Source organism: Tachyglossus aculeatus, chromosome 21 (genome assembly GCF_015852505.1).
Source record: "Tachyglossus aculeatus isolate mTacAcu1 chromosome 21, mTacAcu1.pri, whole genome shotgun sequence".
NCBI lineage: Eukaryota > Metazoa > Chordata > Mammalia > Monotremata > Tachyglossidae > Tachyglossus > Tachyglossus aculeatus.
This window is the reverse complement of record NC_052086.1, coordinates 37,385,110-37,407,165: the sequence shown is the minus strand read 5'-3', so window position 1 is coordinate 37,407,165 and position 22,056 is coordinate 37,385,110. Positions and strand designations below refer to the sequence as shown.

The 22,056-nt window shown below is 49.4% G+C and overlaps 1 protein-coding gene across 2 annotated transcripts; it reads left to right on the top strand.

Annotated features, from left to right (window-relative positions):
- Positions 1–170: 170 nt before the first annotated feature.
- PGAM5 (PGAM family member 5, mitochondrial serine/threonine protein phosphatase) lies at positions 171–20,993 on the top strand. Of its 2 annotated transcripts, none has more exons than XM_038763649.1 (6): positions 171–713; positions 3,280–3,458; positions 5,919–6,044; positions 11,071–11,159; positions 14,337–14,467; positions 19,374–20,993. In XM_038763649.1, exons 1-6 carry the CDS (start codon positions 511–513, stop codon positions 19,522–19,524), a joined length of 879 nt encoding a protein of 292 aa, XP_038619577.1. In that variant the 5' UTR covers positions 171–510; the 3' UTR covers positions 19,525–20,993. The 2 variants fall into 2 exon arrangements, with proteins under 2 accessions (XP_038619577.1, XP_038619576.1); XM_038763648.1 differs by having other exon boundaries at positions 210–713; positions 14,334–14,467.
- Positions 20,994–22,056: the final 1,063 nt, after the last annotated feature.

The window sequence follows — 22,056 nt, the reverse complement described above, 5'->3', positions numbered from 1 at the left end:
CCCCGCCCCTCGGCGTCCGTCAGCGCGTGAGGGAGTTTGTCCCTGCGCGCGCGCCGTCGGCGCTAAAGCCCGCGCGGGAGCAGCGAGTTGTTCTACTTCCGGCTTGGGCGGCCCCGCCCCCTCGGCTTCCGGCAGCGCGTGAGGGAGTTTGTCCCTGGGCGCGCGCCGTCGGCGCGGGAACTTCCGGCTTTGGAGGCCCCGCCCCTCGGCGTCCGTCAGCGCGTGAGGGAGTTTGTCCCTGCGCGCGCGCCGTCGGCGCTAAAGCCCGCGCGGGAGCAGCGAGTTGTTCTACTTCCGGCTTGGGCGGCCCCGCCCCCTCGGCTTCCGGCAGCGCGTGAGGGAATTTGTCCCTGGGCGCGCGCCGTCGGCCGCCCGCGCGGGAGCGGCGAGTTGCTCCACTTCCGGTTTTGGAGGCCCCGCCCCCTCGGCGTCCGTCAGCGCGTGAGGGAGTTCGTCGGTGGGCGGCTCCGGCCGAGGAGGAGGAGGAGGAGGAGGCGGTCGTGGTGCGGCATGGCGTTCCGTCAGGCGCTGAAGCTGGCGGCGCTGGGCCTGGCCGGGGGCTCGGCCGCCGTCATCTTCTCGGCCGTGGCCGTGGGGAAGCCGGGCGGGGCCGCCGGGGACGGGCCGGCCCGGCCCGCGCAGCCCCCGCAGCCCCCGCAGCCCGCACCCGACGCAGGGGGCCGCGGGGGATTCTGGGACTCCAACTGGGACAGGTAGGACGCGCGGGCGGCGTCGTGACGTCACCGACGTAGGGGGGCGGGCCGGCGGCGTCGTGACGTCACGCGCAGGCCACGCCCGCCCCCCACCCCGCCCCGAACCATTCATTCAATCAATCAATCAATCAATCGTATTTATTGAGCGCTTACTATGTGCAGAGCACTGGACTAAGCGCTTGGGAAGGACAAATTGGCATCACATAGAGACAGTCCCTACCCAACAGTGGGCTCACAGTCTAAAAGGGGACTTTTATTCATTCGTTCCATCCTGTTTGATAGTAACGATAGTATTTATTAAGCGCTTACTACGTGCCAAGCACTGTTCTAAGCGCTGGGGAGGTTACAAGGTGATCAGGTCGTCCCAAAGGGGGGCTCACGGTCTTCACCCCCACTTCACAGATGAGGGAACTGAGGCCCAGAGAAGTTGTTGTGCCGAGAATCAGCGAGTGAGACCCAAGTAGAAATTTAGAAGTGGATTTTATTAGCGCGCGGCTGCAAGGGGCCAGGGACCCAGATCAAGCAGCCCCGATCCCATTCTCACTGCGTCTTTTATTCAGTTACAGCAACATGGGAGGGAGCATTTAGGAATTTCAGGAATCCAATTAGGACCAACAGGATGCTGTAAATTCTCTGTTTTTACTGCCTTGTAAAGGTTGTTGTTATCTGCCACATGGCCTTGCATAGATAGGTGTGTAAATTCTGTTATCTTCTGTTGTCACTGTCTTGTCAGGATGTCATCTGACCTAGGACCTTACATAGATAAGTGTTACTTGTTTAATGGCCTTGAAGGCATCTGTCGCAGACAATACAAAAAGGAGTTGTTCTCTCAGCCTGCACAAAATGGAGTCAGTCATGTCAAGTCCGCTAGTGGACAACAGGGATGGCTTTTGTCAGGCAGGTCAGGGTGGGGGAGGCCTTGGTTAGGCAGGTTTTGTGGCGGGAAGTTTTTGCGGGCATTCTTCTTCCGTGAAGAAGGGTGTACAAAGGGATGGGAGGAAGGGATGGGAAAACAAAAATGGATATCAGACAAACCCGATCACAACAAAGTGAAGTGACTTGCCCAAAGCTATTTATTGAGCGCCCAGTGTGTGCAGAGCACTGGACGAAGCGCTTGGGGATGTAAATTTATATCTGTAAATTTATGTATATATAAATTTATAATTATATATAAGTTAGTTATTTATAACTATTTATTTATTTATTTACTTTATCTGTACATATCTGTTCTATTTATTTTATTTTGTTAGTATGTTTGGTTTTGTTCTCTGTCTCCCCCTTTTAGACTGTGAGCCCACTGTTGGGTAGGGACTGTCTCTAGATGTTGCCAATTTGTACTTCCCCAGCGCTTAGTCCAGTGCTCTGCACACAGTAAAGCGCTCGATAAATACGATTGATGATGATGATGATGACAGTCGGCAACACAGAGAGACAGTCCCTACCCAACAGCGGGCTCACAGTCTAAAAGACTGTGGTATTCGTTAAGCGCTTACTATGTGCCCAGCACTGTTCTAAGCGCTGGAGAGGTTACATTACAAGGTGGTCAGGTTGTCCCATGTGGGGCTCACAGTCTTCGTCCCCAATTTGCAGATGAGGTCACTGAGGCAGAGAGAAGTGGCTTGCCCAAAGTCACGCAGCCGACACGACCCTACTGAGAGCTCACCTACTCCAAGAGGCCTTCCCAGACTGAGCCCCTTCCTTCCTCTCCCCCTCGTCCCCCTCTCCATCCCCCCCATCTTACCTCCTTCCCTTCCCCACAGCACCTGTATATATGGATATATGTTTGTACATATTTGTTACTCTATTTATTTATTTATATTACTTGTACATATCTATTCTATTTATTTTATCTTGTTAGTATGTTTGGTTTTGTTCTCTGACTCCCCCTTTTAGACTGTGAGCCCACTGTTGGGTAGGGACTGTCTCTAGATGTTGCCAACTTGGACTTCCCAAGCACTTAGTCCAGTGCTGTGCACACAGTAAGCGCTCAATAAATACGATTGATGATGATGATGATGACAAGTGGCAGAGCTGGGATTCGAACCCACAGTCTCCGACTGCCAAGCCTGGGCTCTTTTCCCTAAGCCCCGCTGCTTCTCGTATCCTGCGTCTACTCCAGCACTTCAGTGCTTGGCCCCAGTAAGGGCTTCCCGAGTACTATATAATTACGATTAGTTATTTTATCATCTAATTCGAGAATAATCTGTCTCCGTACACTCACGTGACTCATCCCCCCGCCGTCACCCTAAAACTGCAGAGAAGCAGCGTGGCTCAGTGGAAGGAGCCCGGGCTTTGGAGTCAGAGGTCAGGGGTTCGAATCCCGACTCTGCCACATGTCTGCTGTGTGACTTTAGGCAAGTCACTTCACTTCTCTGAGCCTCAGTGACCTCATCTGTAAAATGGGGATTACGACTGTGAGCCCTACGTGGGACAACTTGATCACCTTGTATCTCCCCCCCGGCGCTTAGAACAGTGCTCTGCACATAGTAAACGCTTGACAAATGCCATTATTATTATTATTATTATTATTATAAAACAATCAGATGTTCTTGTCTTTCAATGACAGGCGAGAACCGAGATCTCTGATTAACCTGAGGAAAAGAAACACGGAGACTGGAGAAGAGGAGCTGGCATCTAAGCTCGAGCACCATAAAGCCAAGGCCACCAGGCACATCTTTTTGATTCGGCATTCCCAATATAATCTGGAAGGCTGTCTGGATAAAGACAGAACGCTGACACCGCTAGGTAAGTGGCCGATAACGGCTGATTTAGTCTAGTCTGTACCCCGTGCCAGCGTGAACCCCAAGCTGTGCGGTAGCCCGGCCCTCCTGCCCTCTCTGTTGTAGGTAAGTGGGGGTCGACGTGTTTTTTGACACCCTCCCACCCCCGCCCCGGTGGCCCTAGGGTCTGATACGACTCGCTGTCCGTATTAGAGAAGCAGCGTGGCTCGGTGGAAAGAGCCCAGGCTTTGGAGTCAGAGCCTCCTCACCGTACCTCGCTCTCGCCCATCCCGCCGTCGACCCCCGGCCCACGTCCTCCCCCGGGCCTGGAATGCCCCCAATCCCTCTGCCCCTCCGCCAAGCTCGCTCTCTTCCTCCCTTCAAGGCCCTACTGAGAGCTCACCTCCTCCAGGAGGCCTTCCCACACTGAGCCCCTTCCCTCCTCTCCCCCTCGTCCCCCTCTCCATCCCCCCATCTTACCTCCTTCCCTTTCCCACAGCACCTGTATATATGTATATATATTTGTACATATTTATTACTCTATTTATTTTACCTATGCATATCTATTCTATTTATTTTGTTAGTATGTTTGGTTTTGTTCTCTGTCTCCCCCTTTTAGACTGTGAGCCCACTGTTGGGTAGAGACTGTCTCTAGATGTTGCCAATTTGTACTTCCCAAGCGCTTAGTACAGTGCTCTGCACACAGTAAACGCCCAATAAATACGATTGATGATGAGTCAGAGGTCATGGGTTCAAATCCCGGCTCTGCCAATTGTCAGCTGGGTGACTTTGGGCCAGTCACTTCACTTCTCTGGGCCTCAGTTCCCTCATCTGTAAAATGGGGATTAAGACTGTGAGCCCCCCGTGGGGCAGCCTGATCACCTTGAACCTCCCCAGCGCTTGGAACAGTGTTTTGCACATAGTAAGCGCTTAATAAATGCCATTATTATTATTATTATTTGTCTCCAGAATGCTTCTGGGTTACATTAATTCTAGACGGACTGTGAGCCCGTTGTTGGGTAGGGACCGTCTCTATATGTTGCCAACTTGTACTTCCCAAGCGCTTAGTCCAGTGCTCTGCACACAGTAAGCGCTCAATGAATACGATTGAATGAATGAATTAGAATGCTTCTCATCCCAACTCCCCCACTTGTCCGCCGGGTGACCTTAGGCAAGTCACTTCACTTCTCTGGGCCTCAGTGACCTCACCTGGAAAATGGGGATTGAGATTGTGAGCCCCAAGTGGGGCAGGGACTGGGTCCAACCCGATTTGCTGGTAATCATTCAATTCATTCAATTGTATTTATTGAGCGCTTACTGTGTTCAGAGCACTGGACTAAGCGCTTGGGAAGCGCAAGTTGGCAACATCTAGAGACGGTCCCTACCCAACAGCGGGCTCACAGGCTAGAAGGGGGAGACAGACAACAAAACCAAACATACTAACAAAATAAAATAAATAGAATAAATATGTACAAATAAAATAGAGTAGTAGTAAAAACATAGTAAGTGCTTAACAAATACCAACATTATCATTCATTCGATCGTATTTATTGTGCGCTTACTGTGAAATGTCATCATCATTATTACGATTATTTCAATAAATACGATGGAATGAATGAATGATCAGATGACACCAAAAGGACTTTGGAAACCGAGACCACCGCCGCAGCGCTTAGTAATAATAATAATAATAATAATGGCATTTATTAAGCGCTTACTATGTGCAAAGCACTGTTCTAAGCGCTGGGGAGGTTACAAGGTGATCAGGTTGTCCCACAGGGGGGCTCACAGTCTTCATCCCCATTTTACAGTTGAGGTAACTGAGGCCCAGAGAAGTTAAGTGACTTGCCCAAAGTCACACAGCTAATTGGCAGAGCCGGGATTTGAACCCATGACCTCTGACTCCAAAGCCCGTGCTCTTTCCCACTGAGCCACGCTGCTTCTCGTGGTGCTTTAGTACGGTGCTTTAGTACTGTGCCTGCCACATAGTAAGCCCTTAACAAATACCGTAATTATTAGTACTATTTTACTAAGGGGGTTAGCTGTTTCCCCTCCGCCCCCAACAAGGTTCAAAGGAAATTGATTTCACCAATTACCCAGACGGAGCCCCCTTTTTCCTCTCCTCCTCCCCCCCCCCCCCGCCCTACCTCCTTCCCCTCCCCACCGCACTTGTATATATTTGTACAGATTTATTACTCTATTTTACTTTTACTATTTTATTTATTTCAATGACGTGCCTATAGCTTTAATTCTATTTGTTCTGATGATTTTGACGCCTGTCCACATTTTTGTTCTGTTGTCCGTCTAGCCCGTGAGCCCGCTGTCGGGTAGGGACCGTCTCTATCTGTTGCCGACTTGGACTTCCCAAGGGCTTAGTCCAGTGCTCGGCACACAGTAGGCGCTCAATAAATACGATCGATTGAATGAACGACTGTGCTCCTGTTTCATCCAGACGAACCGGCCTAAAGCAAATGTCCATTTTCAGGTCGCGAGCAAGCTGAGCTGACCGGGCGCCGCCTGGCCACCTTGGGGCTGAAGTTTGACAAGATCGTGCACTCCTCTATGACCCGAGCTGCCGAGACCACTGACATAATCAGCAAGTACCTGCCCGGTAGGCCATTTCAATCAATCAATCAATCAATCAATCGTATTTATTGAGCGCTTACTATGTGCAGAGCACTGGACTAAGCGCTTGGGAAGTACAAATTGGCATCACATAGAGACGGTCCCTACCCAACAGTGGGCTCACAGTCTAAAAGGGGGAGAGAGAGAACAGAACCAGACATACCAACAAAATAAAATAAGTAGGATAGAAATGTACAAGTAAAATAAATAAATAAATAAATAAATAAATAAGTAAGTAAATAAAATTTCGGGAACTCGGTCGCCGTTGAGGGAGAAGCGGCCCGTACTGGGTGCGGAACGCTGCGCTGAACTGCCGGGAAAGCCTAATGGAGTAAGCAGGCCGTGATTCCCGCCCTCACGAAGCTTTCAGTGCAGCAGGGAGACACGCGTTGAAATCGCGGGGAGAGGAAGTGACCGGGTGGAAGAATACCTGCATAATATAATAATAATAATAACGATGTGGGTATTTGTGAGCCCACTGTTGGGTAGGGACCGTCTCTATATGTTGCCAACTTGTACTTCCCAAGCGCTTAGTCCGGTGCTCTGCACACAGCGCTCGATAAATATGATTGATTGATTGATGCAATCAAGAGAAGAGAGAAGCGGCGTGGCTCAGTGGAAAGAGCCCGGGCTTTGGAGTCAGAGGTCATGGGTTCAAGTCCCGGCTCTGCCAGCTGTCAGCTGGGTGACTTTGGGTAAGTCACTTCACTTCTCTGGGCCTCAGTTACCTCCTCTGTAAAATGGGGATTAAGGCTGTGAGCCCCCCTTGGGACAAGCTGATCGCCTTGTAACCCCCCCAGCACTTAGAACAGTGCTTTGCACATAGTAAGTGCTTAATAAATGCCATTATTATTATTATTGATGGCATTTATTAAGCGCTTACTATGTGCAAAGCACTGTTCTAAGCGCTGGGGTAGATACAAGTTAATCAGGTTGTCCCACGAGGGGCTCACAGTCTTTATCCCCATTTTCCAGAGGAGGGAACTGAGGCCCAGAGAAGTGAAGTGACTTGCCCAGCGTCACCCAGCTGACAAGTGGCGGAGCCGGGATTTGAACCCACGACCTCTGACTCCAAAGCCTGTGCTCTTTCCACTGAACCACGCTGCTTCCCCAGCTTCCCCATGTAATATGTACATAGAGAAGCAGCGTGGCTTAGTGGAAAGAGCCCGGGCTTGGGAATCAGAGGACTTGGGTTCTAATCCCGGCTCTGTCACTTGTCTGCTGTGTGACCTTGGGCAAGCCACTTAACTTATCCGGGCCTCAGCTACCTCATCTGTCAAATGGGGTTGAAGACTGAGCCCCACGTGGGACAACCTAATCACCTTGTATCTACCTCAGCGCTTAGAACAGTGCTTGGCACACAGTAAGCGCTTAATAAATACCATCGTCATTATTATTATAAATGCATTGGGGTGGGAGATGAAGTGAAGAGTCACATTTATTGAGCGCTTAGTGTGTGCAGAGCACTGTACTGAGCTCTTGGGAGAATGCAGTAGAACAATACAACAGACACATTCCCTGCCCACCGTGAGTTTACAGTGTAGAGGGGGAGACAGACATTCATATAAATAAAATTATCGATATGTCCGTAAGTACCGTGGGGCTGAGAATCAAGCGCTTAAAGAACATGTGCAATTCCACTATCAATCATATTTATTGAGCGCTTACTGTGTGCAGAGCACTGTACCAAGTGCCTGGAAAGCAGCGTGATTGAGAATCAATCAATCAATCAATCAATCGTATTTATTGAGCGCTTACTATGTGCAGAGCACTGTACTAAGCGCTTGGGAAGTACAAATTGGCATCACATAGAGACAGTCCCTACCCAACAGTGGGCTCACAGTCTAAAAGGGGGAGACAGAGAACAGAACCAAACATACCAACAAAATAAAATAAGTAGGATAGAAAAGAGATAGAGAAAGGATAGATAGAGAAGCAGCGTGGCTCAGTGGAAAGAGCCCGGGCTTCGGAGTCAGAGATCATGGGTTCGAATCCCGGCTCCGCCACTTGTCAGCTGTGGGACCTTGGGCAAGCCACTTAACTTCGCTGTGCCTCAGTTCCCTCATCTGTAAAATGGGATGAAGACTGTGAGCCCCACGTGGGACAACCTGATCACCTTGTATCCCCCAGCACTTAGAACAGTGCTTTGCACATAGTAAGCGCTTAATAAATGCTATTATTATTATTATTATTATTATTATTATTATTACACTACTTAAAGCAGTGGTCCACTGAGCTCAGTGTTTAGTCTTTGAGGGTGGGGCTTGAAGGAAACGTATAACAGTTGCACTTCTTGACGTTGATTCTCGTGTTTAGGGATGTAGGGTCTAATATCCATCCTGGTCCATCCCCGATTAGCAGTGCTTTGCACATAGTAAGCGCTTAATAAATGCTATCATTATTATTATTATTCCCCCGGCGCTTAGTACAGTGCCTGGCACGTAGTAAAAAACAAAAACAATCAAGTGAACAACAACAAAAAAAAAACGAGACAGAAACTCTGCTATTTTCAGCCTGCCCACTTCTATTTTGAACCTTCAATCAATCAATCCTATTTATTGAGCGCTTACCGTGTGTAGAGCACTGTACTAAGCGCTTGGGAAGTACAAGTTGGCAACATATAGAGACGGTCCCTACCCAACAGTGGGCTCACTTCAGTGCTCCTCACGCAGTAAATGCTTAATAAATCCTATTATTACTGTTAGCTCTCCCTTCTTCAAGTTTGAGCGAGTGTCCCTTGCTCCTGTTTTGGGAGGTGGTGGACTCTAATACCGCTGTCCACCCGAGGAAAGGAGATGGAAAACACGACTTCAGCCCGTTTCCAGACTGCGAGCCCGCCGTTGGGTAGGGACCGTCTCTCTCTGTTGCCGACTTGGCCTTCCCAAGCGCTTAGTCCAGTGCTCTGCCCACGGTAAGCGCTCAATAAATACGATTGAAGGAGTGAATGACTTGAGTGAGTACCCTTGGGATTCTTAATGTTTTGCACCAAGCAGGCGCTCAGGAAATACCACTGATTGCTTGATCATCATCATCATCATCAGTCGTATTTATTGAGCGCTTACTGTGTGCAGAGCACTGTACCAAGCGCTTCGGAAGTCCATATAGAGACAGTCCCTACCCAACAGTGGGCTCACAGTCTAAAAGGGGGGAGACAGAGAACAAAACCAAACATACTAACAAAATAAAATAAATAGAATAGATATGTACAAGTAAAATAAATAAGTAAATAGAGTAAATAGAGATTGATGTCCCCCATACTCCCTCCAAGAGAACCGCATTCGAGGTCCGGGCCCTCCTTGCTCTGTCATTCATTCATTCAGTCGTATTTATTGAGCGCTTACTGTGTGCAGAGCACTGGACTAAGCGCTTGGGAAGTCCAAGTTGGCAACATAGAGAGACGGTCCCTACCCAACAGCGGGCTCTTTGGCAAATAACAGAAGGAAAATATTAATCTTGCCAACCAGGGGTGTTCTGAGCCTCCTTATCTGATCTGCCGGGCCAAGGTGGAGGTCAGTGAACATCTCCCAAGCGCTTAGTACAGTGTACAGTTTCACAAATGCCCTCATCATCATCATCATCATCAATCGTATTTATTGAGCGCTTACTGTGTGCAGAGCACTGTACTAAGCGCTTGGGAAGTACAAGTTGGCAACATATGACAAACATCATCATCATCACCTGATGATTTTGAGGGGTATTTACTACATGCCAGGCGCTGTAGGGGGTAGATAGGCTAGGTTAGGTAGATACCTGTATATATGTTTGTACATATTACTCTATTTATTTTACTTGTACATATTTATTCTATTTATTATATTTGGTTAATATGTTTTGTCTTGTTGTCTGTCTCCCCTTTCTAGCCTGTGAGCCCGCTGTTGGGTAGGGACTGTCCCTATATGTTGCCAACTTGTACTTCCCAAGCGCTTAGTCCAGTGCTCTGCACCCAGTGAGCGCTCAATAAGTACGATTGAATGAATGAATATGTATATATGTTTGTACATATTGATTACTCTATTTTACTTGTACATATTCTATTTATTTTATATGGTTTATAGGTTTTGTTTTGTTGTCCGTCTCCCCCTCCTAGACTGTGAGCCCGCTGCCGGGTAGGGACCGTCTCTAGATGTTGCCAACTTGGACTTCCCAAGCGCTTAGTCCAGTGCTCTGCACCCAGTGAGCGCTCAGTAAATACGATTGAATGAATACGTATATATGTTTGTACATCTATTTTACTTGTACATATTTATTCTATTTATTTTATTTGGTTTATATGTTTTGTTTTGTTGTCCGTCTCCCCCTTCTAGCCTGTGAGCCCGCTGTTGGGTAGGGACCGTCTCTAGATGTTGCCGACTTGTACTTCCCAAGCGCTTAGTCCAGTGCTCTGCACACAGTGAGCGCTCTATAAATATGATTGAATGAATGAATGAATATGTATATATGTTTGTACATGTATTTTACTTGTACATATTTATTCTATTTATTTTATTTGGTTTATAGGTTTTGTTCTGTTGTCCGTCTCCCCCTTCTAGACTGTGAGCCCGCTGTTGGGTAAGGACCGGCTCTAGATGTTGCCAACTTGGACTTCCCAAGCGCATAGTCCAGTGCTGTGCACACAGTGAGCGCTCAATAAATACGATTGAATGAATGAATGAATATGTACATATGTTTGTACATCTATTTTACTTGTACATATTTATTCTATTTATTTTATTTGGTTTATAGGTTTTGTTGTCTGTCTCCCCCTTCTAGACTGTGAGCCCGCTGTCGGGTAGGGACCGGCTCTAGATGTTGCCAACTTGGACTTCCCAAGCGCTTCGTCCAGTGCTCTGCACCCAGTGAGCGCTCAATAAATACGATTGAATGAATGAATAATTGGAGCACGGCAGAAAAACATTTCACATTATTGTTTGAACGGAGGTCTCGCTAAAGTTCCGGACGTGCGGTAATGCGACAGGTCACTTAGCCGGGACGCCTTGCTCATCTTTCTGCCCGTGTCCATGTTTTCCCGGCAGGGGTGAGGAAAATCAGCACTGACCTGCTGAGAGAAGGAGCACCTATTGAACCAGACCCTCCCGTCTCGCATTGGAAACCAGAAGCTGTGGTAAAATGCCATTTTTCCCGTGGGTGTTTTCGGGGAGAACGACCAGCTTTGCGTTCCTCTGCCTTTGAAAAACCTTCCCCCGTCGGCCCTCCATCCGCCCGCTGAATCAAATGTATTGAGCGCTTACTGCGTGCAGGGTACTGTACTGAGCGCTTGGGAGAACACAACATAACAATAAGTAGACACATTCCCTTCCCTCAGCGAGAGGTTGTCTCTTCTCGGTCAGGGTGTTTACTGAGCACTTCCTTTGGGCAGAACCCTCTACTAAGCGCTTGGGAGCGTGCAATACAGTGTATAATAAGGGCATTTATTAAGTGCTTACTATGTGTCAAGCACTGTTCTAAGCGCTGGAGAGTATTAGGATATAATAAGAGTAGTAGCATGGCTCAGAGGACAGAGCCCAGGCTTGGGAGTCAGAGGTCATGGGTTCTAATCCCGGCTCTGCCAACTGTCAGCTGTGTGATTTTGGGCAAGTCACTTCACTTCTCTGGGCCTCAGTTCCCTCATCTGGAAAATGGGGATTAAGACTGTAAGCCCCATGTGGGACAACCTGATTACGTTGTATCCCCCCCCAGCACTTAGAACAGTGCTTGGCACATAGTAAGCACTTAACAAATGCCACCGGCTCCTCCAGTTGTCAGCTGTGTGACCTTGGGCAAGTCACTTAACTTCTCTGGGCCTCAGTTACCTCATCTGTAAAATGGGGATTAATACTGTGAACCCCCTGTGGGACAACCTGATCACCTTGTAACCTCCCCAGCGCTTAGAACAGTGCTTTGCACATAGTAAGCTCTTAATAAATGCCATCATTATTATTATTGGTAGTGGTGGTAGTGGTGGTAGTAGTCGTAGTAGTAGTAAAGCAGTGTGATCTACTACCATCAACTCTGGATAAAAACTGGGCCCGTGGATAAAGTACGGGCCTGGAAGGGCCCGAGTTCTAATACCAGCTCCGCCAGCTGTCAGCTGTGTGACCTTGGGCAAGTCACTTGACTTCTTCCTGCCTCAGTTCCCTCACCTGTAAAATGGGGCTCAAGACTGTAGCCTCTGGGTGGGCCTGGGGACTGGGTCCAACCTGATTAGCACCTGGATATATATTTGTACAGATTTATGACTCCATTTTACTTGTACAGATTTACTATTTATTTTGTTAATGCTGTGCATCTAGCTTTCACTCTATTTGTTCTGACGATTTTGACCCCGTCTACATGTTTCGTCTTGTCGCCCGTCTCCCCCTCCTAGCCTGTGAGCCCGCTGTCGGATAGGGACCGTCTCTAGATGTTGCCGGCTTGGACTTCCCGAGCGCTTAGTCCAGTGCTCTGCACACAGTAGGCGCTCAATAAAGACGATTGAATTAGCTTGTACTTACCCCAGTACCTGGCATAGAGTGAGCACCCGACAGATACCATAAAAAAAAGATAGAGTAGGGAGACACTTAGAGAACTACCACCCCCTCGTCCCCCTCTCCATCCCCCGATCTTACCTCCTTCCCTTCCCCACAGCACCTGTATATATGGATATATGTTTGTACAGATTTATTACTCTATTTATTTTACTTGTACATATCTATTCTATTTATTTTATTTTGTTAGTATGCTTGGTTTTGTTCTCTGTCTCCCCCTTTTAGACTGTGAACCCACTGTTGGGTAGGGACTGTCTAGATGTTGCCAACTTGGACTTCCCGAGCGCTTAGTCCAGTACTCTGCACACAGTGAGCGCTCAATAATGACGATTGAATGAATGAATTAGCTTGTACTTACCCCAGTACCTGGCATAGAGTGAGCACCCGACAGATACCATAAAAAAAAATAGAGTAGGGAGACACTTAGAGAACTACCTCCCCCTCGTCCCCCTCTCCATCCCCCCGATCTTACCTCCTTCCCTTCCCCACAGCACCTGTATATATGGATATATGTTTGTACATATTTCTTACTCCGTTTATTAATTTTACTTGTACATATCTATTCTATTTATTTTATTTTGTTAGTATGCTTGGTTTTGTTCTCTGTCTCCCCTTTTAGACTGTGAACCCACTGTTGGGTAGGGACCGTCTCTCTATGTTGCCAACTTGTACTTCCCAAGCGCTTAGTCCAGTGCTCTGCACACAGTAAGCGCTCAATAAAGACGATTGAATGAATGAATTAGCTTGTACTTACCCCAGTACCTGGCATAGAGTGAGCACCCGACAGATACCATAAAAAAAGAGTAGGGAGACACAGTTCCTGCCCACAGGGAGCGTAGAGAACTAGCTCCCCCTCGTCCCCCTCTCCATCCCCCCATCTTACCTCCTTCCCTTCCCCACAGCACCTGTATACATGGATATATGTTTGTACATATGTATTACTCTATTTACTTATTTATTTTACTTGTACATATCTATTCTATTTATTTTATTTTGTTAGTATGTTTGGTTTTGTTCTCTGTCTCCCCCTTTTAGACTGTGAGCCCGCTGTTGGGTAGGGACCGTCTCTCTATGTTGCTGACTTGGACTTCCCCAGCGCTTAGTCCAGTGCTGTGCACACAGCGCTCAATAAAGACAATTGAATGAATGAATTAGCTTGTAATTACCCCAGTACCTGGCATAGAGTGAGCACCCGACAGATACCATAAAAAAAATAGAGTAGGGAGACACAGTCCCTGCCCACAGCGAGCTTAGAGAACTAGCTCCCCTTCGTCCCCCTCTCCATCCCCCCCGTCTTACCTCCTTCCCTTCCCCACAGCACCTGTATATATGTTTGTACATATTTCTTACTCTATTTTACTTGTACATATCTATTCTATTTATTTTATTTTGTTAGTATGCTTGTTCTCTGTTTCCCCCTTTCAGACTATGAGCCCACTGTTGGGTAGGGACTGTCTCTATACGTTGCCAACTTGGACTTCCCAAGCGCTTAGTCCAGTGCTCTGCACACAGGAAGCGCTCAATAAATACGAGTGATTGATTGATTGATTGATTAGAAGGTCTCCTTTCTCCCCATCTACTGTTTCATGGTTGGGGTTTGTTCCGCCCCGCCCGCCCCCGCCTCGTGGTTTTGTTCGGAGGGGCCGCTGCTTCCGAATCCCCCCTCGCTCCCTGCAGACCTTATTTCCCGGCCCTTGGCGAAGCCCCCCCGCCAAGGCCCTTCGCCGACTGGCGCCGTTTCGGTCCGTGATCCCCCCGCTGTCTGCCCTTAGCAGTATTACGAGGACGGGGCCCGAATCGAGGCCGCTTTCCGGAACTACATCCACCGGGCTGACGCCAAACAGGAGGAGGACAGCTATGAGATCTTCATCTGCCACGCCAACGTCATCCGTTACATCGTGTGCAGGTAACTCGGAAGGGCTCGCCGAGCCCCGCCGTCGGCGGTCAGGCCATTTACTGGGCGCTTACCGTGTGCGGAGCACTGTTCTGAGCGCTTGGGAGGGTACAGCGGAACAGGAAACGCAACGGTAAATCCCGGCTCCGCCGCTTGTCAGCTGTGTGACTTTGGGCAGGTCACTTCTCTGTGCCTCAGTTCCCTCATCTGTAAAATGGGGATTAAGATTGTGATCCCCACATGACACAACCTCTCCATCCCCTCCCCATCCCCCCCATCTTACCTCCTTCCCTTCCCCTCAGCGCCTGTATATATGTTTGTACATATTTATTACTCTATTTATTTTACTTGTACCTATCTATTCTATTTATTTAATTTGTTAGTATGTTTGGTTTTGTTCTCTGTCTCCCCCTTCTAGACTGTGAGCCCGCTGTTGGGTAGGAACCATCTCTAGATGTTGCCAGCTTGTACTTCCCACGTGCTTAGTAAGCGCTCAATAAATACGGTTGATTGATTGACAACCTGATCATCTTGTATCCTCGCCAGTGCTTAGAACAGTGCGTCGCACATAGTAAGCGCTTACCAAATGCCAAAATTATTATTATTATTCTTCCCCGGCCACGGTTATTGTGCGCTTACTGTGGGCAGAGCATTGTACTAAGTGCTTTGGGGGAGTTGGACGTAACAGGGTGGGTAGGCCCGTTCTCTGCCCACGAGGAGCATACAGTCTAGAGGGGGAAATTGACATTAAAACAAATGTAATGGTTAGGTACTCAAGTGCTGTGGGGCTGGGGAGCTGGATGAATAAAGGGTAATAATAATAATAATAATAATAATGGCATTTATTAAGCGCTTACTATGTGTGAAGCACTGTTCTAAGCGCTGGGGAGGTTACGAGGTGATCGGGTTGTCCCTCAGGGGGCTCCCAGTCTTAATCCCCATTTTACAGGCGAGGGAACTGAGGCGCAGAGAAGTGAAGTGACTTGCCCAAAGTCACCCAGCTGCCAATTGGCGGAGCCGGGATTTGAACCCACGACCTCCGACTCCAAAGCCCGGGCTCTTCCCACCGAGCCACGCTGCTTCTCTGATTCGGTACAGATCCAAGTGGAGGAGTGATGCAGAAAGGGAGGGCCGGTTGAGGAGACGAGGGTTTAGTCGGGGAAGGCCTCCTGGAGGAGGTGGGATTTTAATAAGGCTCTGGAGGTGGGGAGAGGGATTGTCGCATCATCGTCAATCATCAATCGTATTTATTGAGCGCTTACTGTGTGCAGAGCACTGGACTAAGCGCTTGGGAAGTACAAATCGGCAGCATATAGAGACGGTCCCTACCCAGCAGTGGGCTTACAGTCTAAAAGTGAAGGGGAGGGAGTTGCAGGGAGGGAGAGGACGTGGGCAAGGGCAAGGTTTAGACTCTGCATTGGCCCAGAGGCTGCAGGCTGAGAGGATTAACGGGTGTGCATTTGGAGTTGATATTCGCTTACGGAAAGTTAGAGCTTCTAAAAATAACAACTAAACCAAAGCTGAAAAGCGACCACCCCGGCCGCCATCGACTCTTTCGACCGTTAATCGAAGAGAAATCCTCCTCGGTCCCCCGCCGGGCGGTAACATCGCAGAAGCCATTTCCTCTTGGTTCCTTCGCGACTCTTGGGGGCTGGGAGATTGTCCCGGGGGGGCGTGTGAAGCTTTTGGCTTTGGCGGCCCGGGTGCGGGGAGCGAGTTTATCCTGTCCTTCCGTTCTCGCCTCCGCCTGTCAGCGTCCTCCCAGCCATCTGGGTCCGGCTTCCACGCGGCCAAGAAAGCGGTGGAAGGGATTCAGCTGGAAGGGAGACAGACCGCGGCAGGCCCCCGTCACCCGCAGCACACGACGCCTTTTCAAAAGGAGCACGGCTGTTGCCTTGCGTTAAGGTTGTCGTTCAATCATCCAGTCGTATTTATGGAGCGCTTCCTGCGTGCGGAGCACTGGACTAAGCGCTCGGGAAGGACAAGTTGGCAACGTATAGAGACGGTCCCTACCCATCAGGTTGACCCCTGTGGGGCTCACAGTCTTCCTCCCCATTTTACAGCTGAGGGAACTGAGGCACAGAGAATAATAATAATAATAATGGCACTCATTCATTCATTCAGTTGTATTTAGTGAGCGCTTCCTGTGTGCAGAGCACTGGACTAAGCGCTTGGGAAGGACAAGTTGGCAACATATAGAGACAGTCCCTACCCATCAGGTTGTCCCCCGTGGGGCTCACAGTCTCCATCCTCATTTTATCGCTGAGGGAACTGAGGCACAGAAAATAATGATAATAATGGCACTCATTCATTCAATCGTATTTATTGAGCGCTTCCTGTGTGCAGAGCACTGGACTAAGCCCTTGGGAAGGACAAGTTGGCAACATATAGAGACGGTCCCTACCCATCAGGTTGTCTCCCGTGGGGCTCACAGTCTTCCTCCCCATTTTACAGCTGAGGGAACTGAGGCACAGAGAATAATAATAATGGCATTTATTCATTCATTCAGTCAGTCGTATTTAGTGAGCACTTCCTGTGTGCAGAGCACTGTACTAAGCGCTCGGGAAGGACAAGTTGGCAACATATAGAGACGGTCCCTACCCATCAGGTTGTCCCCCGTGGGGCTCACGGTCTTCCTCCCCATTTTACAGCTGAGGGAACTGAGGCACAGAGAATGATAATAATGGCATTTATTCAGTCATTCATTCAATCGTATTTATTGAGCGCTTCCTGTGTGCAGAGCACTGTACTAAGCACTTGGGAAGGACAAGTTGGCAACATATAGAGACGGTCCCTACCCATCAGGTTGTCCCCCATGGGGCTCACGGTCTTCCTCCCCATTTTACAGCTGAGGCACAGAGAATAATAATAATGGCATTTATTCAGTCATTTAATTGTATTGAGCGCTTCCTGTGTGCAGAGTACTGTACTAAGCGCTCGGGAAGGACAAGTTGGCAACGTATAGAGACGGTCCCTACCCATCAGGTTGTCCCCCGTGGGGCTCACAGTCTTCATCCCCATTTTACGGCTGAGGGAACTGAGGCACAGAGAATAATAATAATGGCATTTATTCAGTCATTCATTCAATCGTATTTATTGAGCGCTTCCTGTGTGCAGAGCACTGTAGTAAGCACTCAGGAAGGACAAGTTGGCAACATATAGAGACGGTCCCTACCCATCAGGTTGTCCCCCGTGGGGCTCAGTCTTCCTCCCCATTTTACAGCTGAGGGAACTGAGGCACGGAGAATAATAATAATGGCATTTATTCATTTAATCGTATTGAGCGCTTCCTGTGTGCAGAGCACTGTAGTAAGCGCTCGGGAAGGACAAGTTGGCAACATATAGAGAGGTTGTCACCTCGAACAGGGTGGGGGACACGCCGCCGGCCGGCCGCCCGTTTTGAATCCCCGCTGGATGTGATCTCATCAGCTTGCATCGGGCCCGACCAGCTTCGGAAAGGCTAGAACCCTTTCGGCCCGGCCGGCTCCTATGGCCACCCATCATCATCATCATCATCATCATCATCATCAATCGTATTTATTGAGCGCTTACTATGTGCAGAGCACTGCACTAAGCGCTTGGGAAGGACAAATTGGCAACATATAGGACATATAGGACCCATCTCCTCCTCTCCCCACCCTTCCCCTGGACCAGGGCGGGCCAGGCCGGGCAACGTTCAGTTCTCCAACAAAGAGCGCCGAAGTGACAACTCCGAGCTGCTTCATCTCCGAAACCTCCTCATTCATCCTCCATCCTGTTGAGCCCACTGTTGGGTAGGGACCATCTCTCTATGTTGCCAACTTGGACTTCCCAAGCGCTTAGTCCAGCGCTCTGCACACAGGAAGCGCTCAATAAATACGATTGAATGAATGAATGACTGAATAAATGCCATTATTATTATTCTCTGTGCCTCGGTTCCCTCAGCGGTAAAATGGGGAGGAAGACTGTGAGCCCCACGGGTGACAACCTGATGGGTAGGGACCGTCTCCTCTATATGTTGCCAACTTGTCCTTCCCGAGCGCTTAGTCCAGCGCTCTGCACACAGGAAGCGCTCAATAAATACGATTGAATGAATGACTGAATAAATGCCATTATTATTATTATTTTCTGTGCCTCAGTTCCCTCAGCTGTAAAATGGGGAGGAAGACTGTGAGCCCCATGGGGAACAACCTGATGGGTAGGGACCGTCTCTATATGTTGCCAACTTGTCCTTCCCAAGCGCTTAGTCCAGCGCTCTGCACACAGGAAGCGCTCAATAAATACGATTGAATGACTGAATAAATGCCATTATTATTATTCTCTGTGCCTCAGTTCCCTCAGCGGTAAAATGGGGAGGAAGACTGTGAGCCCCACGGGGGACAACCTGATGGGTAGGGACCGTCTCTATATGTTGCCAACTTGTCCTTCCCGAGCGCTTAGTCCAGCGCTCTGCACACAGGAAGCGCTCAATAAATACGATTGAATGAATGACTGAATAAATGCCATTATTATTATTCTCTGTGCCTCGGTTCCCTCAGCGGTAAAATGGGAAGACTGTGAGCCCCACGGGGGACAACCTGATGGGTAGGGACCGTCTCCTCTATATGTTGCCAACTTGTCCTTCCCAAGCGCTTAGTCCAGCGCTCTGCACACAGGAAGCGCTCAATAAATACGATTGAATGAATGACTGAATAAATGCCATTATTATTATTCTCTGTGCCTCGGTTCCCTCAGCGGTAAAATGGGAAGACTGTGAGCCCCACGGGGGACAACCTGATGGGTAGGGACCGTCTCTATACGTTGCCAACTTGTCCTTCCCGAGCGCCTAGTCCAGCGCTCTGCACACAGGAAGCGCTCAATAAATATGATTGATTGATTCAGAACGTGCTTCACCTGCGGGGGTTTTTTTTCCAACCAACCCTTTTTCTCTCATTTTAAGGGCCTTACAGTTCCCCCCTGAAGGCTGGCTCCGGATGTCCCTCAACAACGGCAGTATAACCCACCTGGTGATCCATCCCAACGGCAGGGTGGCCCTCAGGATGCTTGGAGACACAGGATTTATGCCTCCCGACAAAATCACCCGTACTTGAACGCGTCGTCGCCGCGCTGCCAGCCGGGCCGCCCGTCCAGATCTCGTCCGTAAAATCCCCGTTAGGTGTAGGGTGACGCTCGGTTTTCAAAGCCCTTCTCTCTCCTTCCACTCCCCTCCCGCCAGCCCTGCTGGCTGCCCTTCACTCCGGGAAAGCTCAGGTTTTGAAGGACGGCGTTTCCATCCAACAGAACACCCGGCGCCTTTCGGACCAGAGAGGGAGAGGGGACGTTTGCCGAGTGTCCCCACTTCCCTAGATCCCGGCTGCGGCAGAAATCTGGGCGACACCAAAGCGTAGGTAGGGTGAAAAGGGGTGAGGCTACAGGGCTGACCGTCTGTACAAACTCACAGTGGGCGGGCGGCGTCTTGTGCGGGCGTCTCGTGACGATACAGTGCAGAGAAGTTTCATTCTGCTATACGTCAAGTCGTGACTTACCTCGCCACCTTTCAGCCCGTTATCAGGAAGACGCGCGGCTAATTTTTCCGACATCCCGTTAGAAACCCCGTTCTTTTTCAAGAGGCCTTCTGAAGACTTTTTCCTCTGTGGTGGCAGCTCTTTCGCAAGGAAAACGGAACCACGTGGAGTAAAAATGGTACCCAAGGCGACCAGTCCATCGCTTTGCCCCCCACCGGCCCGGGTTTTCTAGCCTGAACGGAGGGCCCCGTACGGAGTAAAGGGGCTGTTACCCCTAGTTCTCGACTCGTGCCAGTTGTAAAAAGTTTCTCACGGCTCCGGCCTGCTCCTTTCCTCTGTGCCTGTCTTAGATTTGCCGCTCTTCGTGGCCGGGGGGGGAGGCGGGGAGGGCGTCTCTTGAAGCCGATGATCTGAGGCCGGCCGCTGGGCTTTCCTGCCGGGGGGTAGTATCCCGTTTCAATCTCTCCGCTTGCTCTCGGGGCCATTAGTAACGGCCCGGTCCGGTAAAGTAGCCAAAAAGAGCGGAGCCGTAAGCTTCAGAAGGTAAGCCCAGCCGCCGAGTCAAGGGACGTACCTGTTTTCGAAACCATCGTTGTGGCTCTGAAAAGCAGGCGCGCCGAAACAGCGTGTAGGTGATGCAGTCATGAAAGGAGCAGCCGCTCTTTGGGCCCAAGCTGAGGGCTGATCAAATCCGGGGCTGCATTCCTCATGTTGGGATCCAGCGGGAAGCCTTACTAACCGGAAAGATGATGGTGAGATCCATCCTGACTTTCCGTGCTTCTGCCGCCGGCTCCGAGAGGGGGGAATCCAGCCACCGTGAACCCTCACGCGGGAGGTGTGTCGATGGGGAAGGGGCGGCTACAGACCCGTTCGCGACCATCGGTGGCTTAATGCAGGCAAAAAGCGCGGTGGGAAGAAGATTCGAGAACCTAAACCGGGAGAAGGAAGGAGGCGTTTTGTGTTCGTGCGGCTTCAACTCAGTGCAAGTACTGAAATAACTTATCAATTTGTGCATCTACTTTTTTAATGTTTGCATAATAAATTGTTTTATTTTACGGGTGCCTTGCTCATTTGCATTTAGGCAGGTCCTCTCTTTCGGCGTTATAAAGGAACGAGGCCGTTCCGATTAGCCGGGGGTACGTCGAGATCCTTTTGCTTCCTTTCGCGGTCTTACAGAAGGTTAGAGGTATACTGGTTATTTGGGCCTTCACTAAGGATGAAAAAGAGTGGATTAGGATGAATTTAACTTGGACTCCTATGCTGCAAAGACAGCTGCATTCTTTTCTCATGGTGAAAGTAGTAAATAATAATAATGGCATTTATTAAGCGCTTACTATGTGCAAAGCACTGTTCTAAGCGCTGGGGAGGTTACAAGTGATCAGGTTGTCCCAACGGGGGCTCACAGTCTTCATCCCCATTTTCCAGATGAGGGAACTGAGGCCCAGAGAAGTGACTTGCCCAAAGTCACCCAGCTGACAAGTGGCGGAGCTGGGATTTGAACCCAAGACCTCTGTCTCCAAAGCCCGGGCTCTTTCCACTGAGCCACGCTGCTTCTTAATGAGAAGAAGCTACTAAATGAGAGTCTATTTATTTTGTAAATATGTTTTGTTTTGTTCTGTCTCCCCCTTCTAGACTGTGAGCCCACTGTTGGGTAGGGACCGTCTCGATAGGTTGCCAACTTGTACTTCCCAAGCGCTTAGTACAGTGCTCTGCACACAGTAAGCGCTCAATAAGTACGATTGAATGAATGAATAAACCGATGTGGCTACTAAGCATTCCCTTTGGTCCCATGTGGGTCTAGAGAGTCATTCATTCATTCAATCGTATTTATTGAGCACTTACTGTGTGCAGAGCACCGGACTAAGCGCTTGGGAAGTACAAGTTGGCAACATACAGAGACATCTCAGTAAGGATTTAAAATTTGAAGACAGTTATATGGCGGAGCCAAAAATGGAGTCGCAACGTGGCCCGGTTGCTAGAGTGTCGGCCCAGGTGTCGGAAGGATCTGGGTTCTAGTCCCGCCTGCCGCGACCTCGGCCAAATCGTAACTTCCCCGTGCCTCCGCTTACCTCATATATGAAATGGGGATTGGGACTGTGAGCCCATTCCTGTCCAACC

Bases quoted from the DNA above. Each gene is read 5' to 3' on its own strand.
- PGAM5 (XM_038763648.1), top strand. From the start codon at position 511: ATGGCGTTCCGTCAGGCGCTGAAGCTGGCGGCGCTGGGCCTGGCCGGG. The intron at 714-3,279 runs GTAGGACGCGCG...TTTCAATGACAG, and splicing joins TGGGACTCCAACTGGGACAG to GCGAGAACCGAGATCTCTGA. The intron at 11,160-14,333 runs GTAAAATGCCAT...GTCTGCCCTTAG, and splicing joins ATTGGAAACCAGAAGCTGTG to CAGTATTACGAGGACGGGGC.